At 41.9% G+C, this 13,665-nt stretch overlaps 1 protein-coding gene across 1 annotated transcript in view; it reads right to left on the bottom strand.

Moving 5' to 3' along the window:
* ttn.2 (titin, tandem duplicate 2) overlaps positions 1-13,665 on the bottom strand; it is a 171,503-nt gene that overhangs the window by 154,008 nt on the left and 3,830 nt on the right. Inside the window, 17 exon segments of the mRNA XM_036544926.1 lie at positions 94-375; positions 732-2,425; positions 3,215-3,383; positions 3,500-3,664; positions 3,913-4,133; positions 4,620-4,864; positions 5,055-5,282; positions 5,539-5,726; positions 6,002-6,144; positions 6,233-6,436; positions 6,636-6,714; positions 6,831-7,089; positions 7,211-7,273; positions 11,326-11,599; positions 12,004-12,224; positions 12,329-12,417; positions 12,677-12,964. Coding sequence (XP_036400819.1) covers positions 94-375; positions 732-2,425; positions 3,215-3,383; positions 3,500-3,664; positions 3,913-4,133; positions 4,620-4,864; positions 5,055-5,282; positions 5,539-5,726; positions 6,002-6,144; positions 6,233-6,436; positions 6,636-6,714; positions 6,831-7,089; positions 7,211-7,273; positions 11,326-11,599; positions 12,004-12,224; positions 12,329-12,417; positions 12,677-12,964 — 4,812 coding nt within the window.

Genomic DNA, 13,665 nt, shown 5'->3' with positions numbered 1-13,665 from the left:
AGCTAGTTTGACACTTGTTTAGTACTTGGATATCAGACCTCAAAGGAAAGCAAGTTGCTTCAAGAACGATACAGTTAGACGGCAATGACTTACCCTCAACAATTAGTTTCGCCGTTGTCCTGATGTGGTTGTCTTCAGAAACAGCACAACTGTAATCTGCGCCGTCTTTCATCTCAATAGTCAGCACAGACAGGAAATGAACCTTCCTGTCTGAGTGCATGCGGTATTTGTCCCCAGAGAAAATCTCCACGTTGTTCTTGAACCACTGCACTTTGACAAAAGGCTCACTGGTTTCACACTCAAAGGTCACCATGGTGTCTTTCTCTTTGGCATAAACATCTTCAAGTTCTTGAGTGAAGTTAACGACTTGCTTGGCTGAAAAATAATAAAAGATTTTGCATCTGAATTTGCAGATCTGTTGAAAGCCAGTAACAAAACAAACTAATGACTACAGTTAAATGACTGCTGTAAAACCATCTGGGCTATTTTAGTTGTGTTCTGTTAATGTTTTAGATAAATTGCCTGAAGTACAATTACAGGTATTCAAGTAATGAGCCAGAAAAAACATAAGGGAGGGAAAAATCCTGATTCAGTCTCATTTAGTCTCTAATGTTAATCAGAGTACAAGACGTTTCCCTCTTGGTGAATCATTATGCTAAAATGTTAAATTCACACAATTAACTGCTCTATGAATGCTTTGAGAATCAAAATTTATTTCAATATCACTTTACCTTGCACAAGCAAGAATGCGTGGCTTGAAGTCTCTCCAGCAATGTTGACAGCTTTGACCATAATGCTGGCAGAGTCTTCAGTTGAAACATCTCTGATAACTAATTCACACACTTTGTCTTCAGGCCAATACCAGTAAATACGGTCTGACTTCTCCAGCAGCACTCCATTCTTGAACCACTGGCATTCTGGATCAGGTTTCCCTACCACTCTGACTCTAAAGCGGACCTCTTCAGTTTGGGAAACTGTCTGGCTCTGAATGCGTTCCAAGATCTTGGGTGCTTCCATGCTGGGAGAGAGCTCTATTTTCTCTGGTCTGATTGTGGGAACGGTCACTTTGCCTCGTTCTTCCTCCTTTTTCCTTTCCTCCTCAGGCACCTCTTTGGTCCAATGAAGAAGTTCTTCCTTCCTCTTCCTCAGCATACCCTCATAGGATTCATCCTTCCTACGAGACTTGAGCTCTACAGCAGTGATGGCTTCGTAGTAGCCCTCCTCAGTTCTGCGCTTGAATTTACTTCTCAGTTCCTCTGACTCCTCTGTTGGTTTCTCATGGATGACTCTTTCTGTCTTTCTCAGCTTGACAATCTCTTTGGGCTGAGCAGCCTCAGCGGGTCTCTCAACCTTGACAACATCAAAGGACACTCTTCCGCTGTCAACGGTTTCTGGGGCTCTTTGCTCAGGTGCACGGCGGAGGATGGACCTGAAATCCTCCCTCTGTTGGATCTCCAGCTTCACAGAGTGCTCGATCACACCCTCAGGATTCTCTGCCACTACTTTGACTTCTCCTGAATCATAAGACTTGATATCAGTAATCTCAAGGTAGTAAATACCATCATAGCGGAGCCTAAATCTCTTGCTCTTTCGGATGAGCTGTCCATTGAGGTACCAGTTGACCTTAGGGGCAGGGTATCCAGTCACTCTGCAACGGAATCGGGCAGTTTCACCCTCTAATACTCTTGCAGGTTCGGGAAGAAGGACAATTTCAGGTTTAGTCTTCTCAGACACTTCTTCTACAGTAACTCCAGCGAGAGCACCCTCATGGGCTATGCGTTCCATCTCCTCAATCCTCTGCATTCCCTTTCTGCCTTCTGGTAGCTGAGTCTCTTCTACAAGGCTCTTCTCATCCTTCACAATAAGGGTAGCAGAGGTCTGGTCAACTCCAAACTTATTAGTTGCTCTGCAGGTGATAACACCACTATCTCTGGAGTAAGCTACTTCATAGTCAAGGCTGCAGTAGCCAAACTCATTGATCATGCGCAGCCTGTTAGCAGCTTCCAGGGGTTTGCCATCGTGCAGCCACTCCACCACCATGGTAGGGTCACCAATTGGGGTCAGCCTGCACTCAAAATGCACAGGTCCAAAACGCTTCAGTCTGACTGAGGTAAGCTTCTTCTTGAAGTGTGGTTTCTGTTGCTTCTCCTTGTCATACAGGTCGCCTTCCTCCCACTGTTCTTGTCCATAGCGAAGATGCAGGGGCTCCAGCTCTGGAGCTGCAATCTCCTTGGCCTTGTAAGTTCCCTTGGGGATGACAAGCTTCCTCTCAGGCTCAGGTTCAGCAAAGTCAACCTCTACATTGACCCTGCAACGGGTGGTATCTCGTCCGGCTTTGTTGATGGCTGTGGCTGTGTACCAGGCACTGTCTGAGCCTACAGTTGAGGCAATCTTGAAACTAGATTCTCCTTTGGCGCCTTCAATCCTACAAATGAAAAACATATAATCTGTTATCATCATTCTTGCTGATCAGCAGAAATTCCTATCTACAGAAAATCACAGCTGATAAGACACTAGTAACAAATAAAAAACACATATGTCAAGTAAACATAAATGAAAGTATTATTTATCTAAATTGGACAACTTTCTTCTTTTTATAACTTTTACTGAATTAAAACATACACAAAACCATTAAATGCTGTGGAATCAGTTACAGATTATGTTAAATGTTTTTTGAATAATGCCAAAGAGTTATTTCCCTGTTCACTGCTAGGTATCTACTTAGATGTACATTATCAGACACATTAGAAGTTGATTTTCTACTAGTCCACTACACCACAGGTACACCTTTGAAGTCTTTCTTTAAAAGAGATGCAGTGGTTTAGCTGGTCAGGGAATTACATGTGTGATTAGTTATTTTTTGATTTGAGAATTATAAAAGGTCAAGTTTCACTTCTGTCCACAAGTTTGGCAAGTCTTGGGAACAAATAAATTTGGGGATCCTCCCTATAGTGCAAAGTAATCACATAAAGCTGAAAACAGAAAATAGCAAAATGCATAGTATTGTTTGAAAATGTATGTATTCATGAGAATATCATTCACATTTCTTTTATATGAGGGAAGTTCATTTCAATAACAGAAACCACCTGTTTCGAGGATGCTGAACCAGTATTTCTATATATTAAGTTAGATTTTCTCTACGAAATGGCTCAGCAAAGTAGTTTAAGGAGGAAACGTTCTTTGCTGTTTATTGTAATCAGAGTAAGGCACTTACTTGATATTTGGGTACTTGTGTGGGGAGATGATGTCACTGTTTTTCAGCCAGACAATGTCAGGAAGGGGGTTTCCCATTGCTTTGACTGCCAGCTCAACCAGAGTGCCTTGCTTGACACTGATGTTCTTCAACTTCTCAATGAACTGAGGTCTCACCAAGTTTTCCTTGGCTGTAATTGCATAAATAAAAGAATACACATTTAATCAATCTATTGCTTGCTTTATTCTAATTCTTTATCAAACTGAAAAAAATATTTAAAACAATTCATTTTAAAAAGCATCGCACCATCCACTGTGAGAGTCATAGAAATGGAAGTCTTTCCAGCTCTGTTCTGAGCCACAACTGTCCACTCTCCAGAGTCAGTTGGCATGGCTGGGACCACAATCATTGACTGGGTTCCATCCTCCTTTACAACTATCTTGTGAGTGTAGTCATTGACCACTTGCTGGCCTAAAAAGGAGAAAGGAGGTACAGGTTTCATAAAATCGGTTGAACTTAAATACAATCAGTATTGAAACAGGAAAAATAAAACACACATTTTATTGGACATTCCATTATAAATTCTCCTATCTCATTCACACATTTTCAGTAAGAGCAGGCTTCAAGTGCACACATGTCCACTGATTTATAATAATAAATATGAATATTTCTATGATTCGATGCCAGCAACAAAAGAAATTATATTCAACATTGGTTACCATTGTGGAACCAGAAGGTCTCAGGCATGGGTCTTCCAACAACCTTCAGGTCAAATCTAGCGGTCTGTCCCTCAGCACACTTGAAGGAGGAGGGCTTCATGACAAACACAGGTTTATACAGCCTCTCCAGCTGAGCTTCGTCTGTCTCATCCAGCCTGCGGGCAGGTGAGCGACCAGGAGAACGTCCAGGAGAGCGGCTTGGAGAGCGTGGGGATGTGGAACTGAGGGAAGACAGTCACAGAGATCAGTCTCCATGTGAAACAAGCACCACTTCTGTTATCTGTTGGGGTATTTACTAATTGACTTGGTTTATTCCCTGCATTATCATTAATCAGCATGTCCTCCTGCAACTTTCCAGCTAGTTATGACAAGTTATAGCTAACATTACATCCTGCTGTGACTAGCTCCTCTTTATTGATTGGTATTTCATTTATTTGTACCTATATTAATAGACAACCCAAGGCAATTCAAATTACATTTTTTATGTAGCAAACTGTAGTAAACTGCAGTGAAGCAAGTTATCAAGTTAAGCATTCTTAAAATGTTTTTATAACTAGTCAAAGCTCCATAAAATATTCGAAACTATCTGGTATTCATATAATTGCTTGCTAACTGTTAATTAATAGAGGCATTAATTTAAAGCAAACATTTGCTTGCTTTTTTATCTGAACACAATATTTAAAGTTTTATGCTACATCGAATCTTACCGGATTCTCTGGAGTGCCTCTGGTTGAGGGAAATATGGCTGAGCTCCGGCTGGTGCCGTGGGCTCCACATACAGCTTCCCTGATCTGACAATATTTCCCTTCATGTTACTAGCCAGGGCGGTGTAGACACCCTCATCCTCTGGCAGCACCACAGGGAGACGCAGACTGGCTCTTCCATCCTGCAGAACCTCCATCTGGTATCGGCCACCGTGCTTGATGCGTTTGCCGTCTTTGTACCAGGCAATCTTTCATGAACAAGAGGACAGATATTTAAGTTTGCAGCACAGATTGACAGGATATAACATTTGAAGCATACATAATACTCTATTATATACTCTATTATATAATTATTATATTATTCTAGATGAGACTGTAAATGTATTGACAATTTAAGAGTCTTCTGCTTCAAAGTTGTCAAAACCTTTTTCAGATTACCTTGGGTAGTGGGTTTCCTGCAACTTTGCAATGGAAAGTGACTCCCATTCCTTCCATGATCCTGTAGCTCTTTACTGGAGTGTCAAAGGTTGGCTCCACAGCTTCCTGCTCAGCCACCGTGATCATCTCTTCCCCATCTTCAGTCACCAGCTCCATATAAGTAATCTTAAGAATGCGGATCTCTATCTCACGGATTATCTTCTCCTCAAAAGCAGAGATCTGGAATTCCTGTCAACGACAAATGCAATGGGATTAACACAAAATTCAGTAATGGGAACTGGGACAGAGCATGTCGATAAGAAGTGTCCAAACAATCAGCACTCAGTGAAATAATACCTTCATAATACTTCAAAATATCTCTCCGAGTGCTGAACACATGCTCTTTAGAACTACTTTATTGATTCAATTGAACAATTATTTGAGTTGGTCTCAAAACAAAATAAGGAGTTTACTATATGTATACTTGTACTTAAGACCGATGTACCTGTTCTGACACAAAGGTCTTTATTATCTGTGTCTGCTGAGCCATTCTCTTCTGCATGAGAATCTGCTCTTTCTCGTATTCGCTCACGACCACTGGAGGGATATCTGCCACTTGTGGCTCCTGTACCATTGTGGTCACTTCAGTCTTGAAAATCATCTCATGTTTCTTCATGTAGGCTTCATATTCCTCTGTAAAACAAAAATATACAGTAGTAAGTAAACAGTCTCAAGCAAATCATTAGGTTTTATGTATCACAATGTAATGTAATTACAATAATGTAATTAATGTATCACAACAAATTTCTCAAATTAGCGATTTTTTAATAGCCTAAATATTCCTGTCCTGCTTTTGAAAACCTGAAGAGGTTACTGCAATTCAAAATACTTAGAAAAATGTTTCAACTAGATTAAATACTTTTGTGATTTTTTTTTTTGCTATTTAAGTAAACTGTGATGCAACTGACCTTCCTCGAGTAGGTTAATAGTGGCAGAAACTTCTCCCAGCTTATTCCTGGCAAAGATGGAGTACTCTCCAGCATCATCAGCAAAGGTCATGGAGATCTCCAGCTTGCACTCTCCAGTTTCCTTTTTGTACGCCACTTTATATCTAAAAAGGAATAAATCCATTTGATTTACAGTACATGAATGCATTATTGTAGATTAAAATTCATATTCAATATGAATAATTCAAGTACCTGTATCCAGTAGTTAGGGGCACTCCTGCCTTCTTCCAGTAAATGTGTGGTTTGGGGCTGCCACCAATCTGGCATTCGAAGACGACGCTCCCTCCTTCCACCAGCTTCTGCACAGTGGGCTTCCTGATGAAAAAGGGGGCTGCACCTCCTTCCACAGACTCCGCGGCCTCTGACAGGGTCTCCTCTTTAGCTTCAATGGTAATCCTAAAGTAACATTTTAAACATGGTCAAGGGAGATTCAAACTATAAAAATCCCCAAATGTTTACGGAGTGGCTGTTATATGCTACATATAACAGTGGAGTGGTGTATGTGCACATGCGCATTTGAATTTAATTTCCCTACTGTCCCATCCCTGTGATTTTCTGGAACTGTTGCAAACACATAAGCTTGTACGGTACTCACTGTTTCTCCTGAGCCATTCTCATCTGTTCGGAAACTTCAGCTGCAGCTACTTCCTCCCTGCTCTCGATTTCCTCTGATACTGCAAAAAGAAAGGCATCCGTGTTCTTAAAAATTTGGTCATAACAACTAGGCCATTCAGTCAGTTAACATGTCAACATCAACAAATTAGCAAATCAGCCTATTTGCACTCGATACCTTGGACCAGCAGGTAGCAGGAGGTGCTGACAGTTCCAGCCTCGCTGGTGGCAGTGCAGGTAAAGCGCCCGCTGTCCTCAGCGAAGGCCTCGCGGATTACCAGACGGGCGTACCCGTTCTCATAGGTAATCTGGAAGTCAATGGAGCTCTCGATTCTGTAGTCCTCCCTGAACCACATGATGGCAGGGGCAGGGTGACCGGAAATCTGGCACTCCAGTGTCACAGATTCTCCCTCAACAACAGTCATATTCTTCAAGCCCTGTGAATAGGAAGCACATGTATTGATTTGTTTGCCCATTACACAATACAGTTCACAATTTAAAAATTAGAATAACAACAGTTCAACAATGTGCTGCACCATGTGACCACAGAATACTCACAACAATAAGAGTGGGTGGCACCACAGCTTCTGCGGGTGAAGGCACTGCTCCAGCCTCAACAACCTATGAAAACGTCCATATTTGTGTCAGTGCAACTGGTTATTTTCTTTTCCTTAAAAGCTAAATGCTGGGAAAGACCATTGCACTTTGTCTCTGGGGAAAAGGGGGTGGGTGAGGACAGGAGATATGGAGGGATTACCCACAGTTACCATAATTGTTAAGTCAATAGTAAGATGGAGTAAGAAAAAGGAAAGACCATAGCTGCAGATGGAAAAGAGAATAGTGGATGTCACTGAAATCAAGCGGAGGTCAGGTCCAAGAGGGCAGCCTACGACCCACTGTGAGGAAGGAACTGTTACTGAAGCCAGTGAGGCAGGACTCCACACAGTGTTAGGGTGATTGGAAATGGGCAACACCCCGAACTACAAACCTGTGGCTCCCACTGGACATACTTCTGCTCCATACCCCCTGTAATAGAAGTGCCTATCTCTTTGTATAACTGGGTTCCAAAACGCGTCTCATATCTTTCAGTGGTGTCTTTAAAGGGAGGTGGAGTTGGCACAGGTGTCACTCTTGTCTCCACAGTCTTATGAGAAGGAGGCTTGACGGGCCTGGTGATCTTTTGTGCAGCAGAGGTAGAAGATAACTCTTTCTGCAGTGTAGCAATAGCAGAACCTGCTATTGAAACCTGACCAACCCAAGAATAATAGTGTTACAATCTCGAAAAAAAAAACAACATTTTTTTCTCTCCATTTCTCAACCACACAATGGAGATTCATTCAAATTAGTGACTCAGAAAGGTCAGCATAATGATGATGATGGAAAAGTGTGGATTGTTAGCATTAGTTTTCAGAGCATACCAATAGAAATATGACTTTTCTGATGATATGGACCGGATTAAATGGGTGTGTTATTAATATGAAGAATGACTGTGGAACAGTGTCGGCACATTGCCATGGTACACAGCATAGCAGTGCAGGTTTTATGTATGTTGTTAAAGTTAGATTAAACTGTGAAACTGTAAACGGTTTTATGTACATCTACTTAGGGAGAATAAAAAGTTGCATGTCAGGCAAGCAGGAACCTATACTTAAAGCTCTGCTTAAAATAGGCCGTTCATAGGGCACCTGCTAACTCGCTGAAATATGAGTCCAGCATGGGTGGCCATCAATCTTCCTTAACTTTCAAGTATGGCCACCTAACTGTCAGTTCTTCTCCCACTATGTTATAAAAGAGGTTTTGTTCAAAGCGTAGCTGATTTGAGTGAATTGCTTTTTTAAATTACTTTAACTATGTAAAAGGCTTATCTAGAATGATTCCCAATGCTTGAATATTTAGCATTATCTCTGTGTTTATTTGAACAACATGTATCGTACTCTCTGATCTTGATTTAATTGTGTTACACTGCTTGCCTGATATTTGCCAATCTTACCTCATAGCTATGGTCAGGTTTAGGAACAGTAACTTTTGAAACTGTGAAATGTGGGATTGGGGAAGGTGCAAGCGCAGTGTCCACATGGGTGGCAGTTTCTTTACTTCTCTGGATCTACAGCAACCAATAAAGCACAAGTTGAATGATGAGGTCCTTGGAGAAAGTGTAACGGCAGAAAGAAATACTTTGCGAAGGTGTTTGATTCTACTTGAAAAGACATCTAACCTGGGTGAAATGAACACTCTTTTCAGTGGAAGGGGTTGTAACAGGCATTTGGACTGCCTCAGTTTTCACAGTCTTGGTGACGATTTGTTGCTCAGCAGCCTGCATTGTCACGGACCTCTGTTCTAGGTCATGCTCTATGGTTCCCTCTTCAGCATGACCACCCTCCTCATGCACAGGCTTTCGAACGCGTGCTTGGTCAACAGCAGCTAGCACTGTGGCTACTGCTCCTGCCTTTTTCCCACCCTCACCCTGGAGACACAGCAAGCATTTGCGATCAAGCACATATATCTTATATCATACATGGCTGTTGATGCTGTGCCTGCAAACAGATTCACATACTGCAAACCTGAAACCATTCAGAGGTCGTATCAAATTAGACCACAAACATTCTATCATGACCAGATATTCAGTTCCTGTATTCTTTCCATTCTCTGTCTTGGAGGTCCTGGTTGATAACTGGAGACTCTGGAGCCTTACTGTATGTGTTTCTATCTTTACTACTGCACAGAATGTTCTTTCTGAGACCAGTCCCCATGAAGAATGTTCAGGAGCCAGCAAATCAGAAAACTTGTAGCTTCAACAATGTCAAAGCCAGCAAATCAGAAAACTTGTAGCGTCAACAATGTCAAACTCAGACTTTTCAATGTAGAATGCACTGAGCTGACTATCTGGTCCATACATGAAGAATCTATGCATAGACTGTCCTAGGGTTAGCAGGTTATGAATATACTGCATATAACAGTAGCAGTTTGGTTGAGTAGGTTCTACAGGGATGATTCAAAGGTGAATGACCCTATGGTGACAATCAGGTGACTTTCAACACATGCTCCGTGGAAGTGATTTTACTGCAATCAGGATGACCTTAGGTGACAGATCGTGATGTGAAAAACTGGGAACGTGAATATACAGGAGCAAACACAAGTGTGCCATGTTTCAGCTACCTGCTCCTGAACCATCTCTGTGTCTATGTCAGTGGAGCTTTCCATAACTCTGCTTTCTGCCACAGTGGTGACAGGCTCTCTCTCTCTGGCCTGGTCAACAGCAGCCACCACTGTTGCCACCGCTGTTGATTTCTCCATATCCGAGGTAATCTATGTGTCCCCAAGGTAAGGGATAAGGAAAAGCAATTAGGCTACCAACACCGCCTTGAAAGTCAAACCCTGAGAGCATTGCAGAGAGCAGAAAAACCAAAAAGAAGATTCCTGCAAAGGCAAACATGTGCCAGTGCAAAATAGTGAATGAACTTACACATAGAAAAATGCTTGACTTCAGTTTCAAAAATATGACAGAGGGACTTAATAACCGCTGCTTAAAAGCTGAACAGGTATTATGAGTGAAATACCGTAAAACAATGGCTTGTAAAAGACAGAAAAACTGTACACCTCAGTAAGCACAATTACTTACAAAGTAAGAAGTACTGTCTAAAAAAGAATGGGAATCTCCATTATATTCCTAGAAAAACTAACTAAAATATGTAAAAATAAATAATACATCACAACACATAACTGTAAATGAGAAGATGTATCTTGGTGAATTAAAACAAGGAGATGTTGGTGATATGAATGGCCAAACATTTACATGTAAAATGTACCTGGTCTTGTACTTGGAGTGTCAGCTCTACTTCAGAGGAATAAGCACCCTCTCCAACTGTGCTTTTAAGATCGCTGGCATCTTTGGTCATGGCTTGAGTCGCCAAGGTTACAGATATCTCTTTTGACACCTCATGTGTTTTCTTTTCAGATATCAGAAGTAAAAACAACATCAGAAACACGCTGGATATGTACAAAAATGCAACCATTGAAAAAATATAAAATGTGGAGGTAAAGTATGGGAGAATGGAGGGGTGGAATACAAGGATAGTATGACTTTGGATAACACTTAAAATGTTGAGTGTGAAGACAAAAAAGATGGGAGAGTGAGGAGGGTGACTGAATGGACTTTGGGCTTGATGTCTGAACTACCTGCTCCTCTTTCACGGGCTTTATATGCATGGTAGTCACGCTTGTTTCCGTGCTGCTCCGCTCTATAAGACCGGGGAGAGGCTCACGGCCGCGGGCCTGGTCCACCGCAGTTACCACGGTAATTACTGCATTTGTTTTGTCACTTTCATGCTGGTCCTATTACGAATAAGCGAGTTAAGGATTCATCAGTCATAAGCATGGCAAGATCTCTGCGTGCCCTCTTTTGACCACAGGAAGAGAACTTCACGAAAAAAAAACAATCAAGTATTCGACATCTGCAGCGTAAACTAATTAACCAGAAACTTTCAGATTAAATCCATACATTCAGTCTGGGCAGTGGCAACAATCAAACACAACATAATTTTTCAAAAAGGGAGATCACCTTTTAGGCTTATTAATTCCTATCATTGCCATATATGCACACATGCTATGCACACACACCACCAGGTGGCACTAGTTCTTCGATATGCCTGGGCTTCCAGGGAGGATTCTCTTACCTCTTTGACAGAGATTCCAATCCCAGCTCCAATACCAGCTGCTTGCTGTTGCATCCCATAAGCACCTTCCCAGCGCTGTTCCATGCGGACATGAGTAGCAGTAGTCTGGATCTGAGCGCCACCCGCAGTCATGGTGGTGAAGGTGGCCTCATAGTCCCCTTGCTTCCAGGGAGGGAGGACATCAACGCTCGGGGTGACCTGTTTGCGGGTCATCACTGGGGACTTCACAGGTCTTATGGGGGAGACTGACAATCTTGCTGAGGGAGATACAGCCCTGTAAAGCATTAAACTTGAGTCAGAATCACTAAAGGTATCAAGGTAACATTGTTGAATTCCTCCGCACTAATGCAGTGCCACGACACATTTAGATTAGAGCAAGGCTGACATAGTCAAGCAGAACTGGACACATGGATCAGAGGTGGCCAGTTCCAATCCCACTTGGCCACACTGTTCAGCTGGTTTTTACGCTGCCTGTATCTGCCCACCAATTTTATGTCCTCATTTATGGAGGCGACTGACTTGCTGTGTGTTTGCTGTGTAGATAAAAAGCTCTGCATATTACATTGTCCCTGCTTTTAAGGCCATTGTAGATATGGATTAAGGTGTCCTCAAATACAATGAAATGTAAAATCCTGTATGGAGCACTATTGCAGTTACGCAGGGCGATCAACGGTTTACCTGACAGGAGTCGGGGTGGGCGCCTTGACGTGCCTCACAGGGGAAGGAGACTGATGGCGCGTGGCTGCAACTTTAGACACTAATGTCGCCTGAGTCGGGGACTTGGAGGCTGGCTTTGGCGGCACGCGTGGAGGGGTTTTGTGCTGCAGCTGCTGAGCAACTACACCTCCTTCCATTTGCACTTCCATCATCTCGCTAGTCTGAAAACGAGCCTCCATCCTCTGTGTAAATGGGAAAATTGGATTAACGTGTGTATATTCACTGTGCAATGTCTGAAGTCACTATTAAATGAAGTCATCATTAAATAAAGATTATTGTTTCCTACCTTCTCGACCCTCGTCTGGCGAGTCTGAGAAATCTGAGCAGTTGACACAATGGTCTTTGACTTTTTGGCGGGCACGGCTTCTTCCTCACCTGGCAATCATGCAAGAATTCAAAATGAATTTAAAATGAACATGCAGTAAATGTAGACTCACAATTTCACTTGAATTTGCAATATTGCTGTTGCAATCATCACTGTCATTAACATCAGTAAATGACCAATGTTGCCAATCAACAAGAATTTGCACACTAGTAACACTCCACATGCAAGTTAAGTAAAATAAATGTAAATAAATCAGCATTGCCATGACTGGGATAACTCAAGTGCAAGAGCAGAAACATAATTCTTCACCTTGAACAAGCAGCTCTGCAGTTGAAGTAGCACGTCCACTGCTGTTGGTGGCGTTGACGGAGTACGTTCCGGAATCTTCAGGGAAGGCTTCAGCAATCAACAAACTGTAGAGGTCTCCTTCTTGAACAATCTGAAAGTCAGCCGAGCTCTGAATCTCAGCTCCCTCCCTATAGAACTTCACCACAGGTGTAGGGATTCCTGTCACACGAACATCCAGTCTCACTTGGCTTCCTTGTCTTACGGTCATACTCTGTAGTCTCTGAACGAAGTTGGGGGGCGCAGTTTCCGCTGTGAAAACAACAAAACAATTTTAAATAAATACTGCATGCACTTATTTTTGTGAGAAGAGTTCAACTTAAACATCTCTTCTGATGGTGGAAAAATCTAGCAGTTGCCTATACTAGTGATGTATGTATAGTACACTAATGTAATAATTTATGAAGCTATCATGCCTTTGGTACAAAATTAATTTGTAAAGCAATCCTTGAAACAAAGAGAATATACTGTGTGAATATCTCAGAAAACAATACACACTGATTGCAATGAAACAAGGTACATCCATGAGAGTTTTACAATGTGCACTGTTACACAAAAAAGATGAAAGACACTTGGTTCACCAATACCGCACATTTCCCATATTCTATTCACAGCTTTGACAGTGAACTTCCATTTGAAACTCCTGGCTAATATATAGCTAAACATTATTCCTCTCACACAAAGCAAAGAGAGTTTTAATTCTCATGGCTTTCTATGACTGATGTTCAATAGGCCTCATGCATGTGTATCTAATGTCATCCATTGATATGGTTACTAGTGTTTTGGCAAAATGTTATCAGTTTCACCCATTTAACTTGTGCAACGGCATGTGATTTGGCTCACTGACAAAATTTTTTATGTGCTCATTGTTAGTTCTGACAAATTGCTTTGTGATGTGGCATTCTAATAGGAAGCTAGAGCCTGGAACACACATACATGAATCAGATTAGAAA

This window comes from Megalops cyprinoides, chromosome 14 (assembly GCF_013368585.1).
Source record: "Megalops cyprinoides isolate fMegCyp1 chromosome 14, fMegCyp1.pri, whole genome shotgun sequence".
In the NCBI taxonomy this organism is placed as follows: domain Eukaryota; kingdom Metazoa; phylum Chordata; class Actinopteri; order Elopiformes; family Megalopidae; genus Megalops; species Megalops cyprinoides.
The sequence above is the reverse complement of the archived record's forward strand: the minus strand, read 5'-3'. Positions and strand labels throughout refer to the sequence as shown.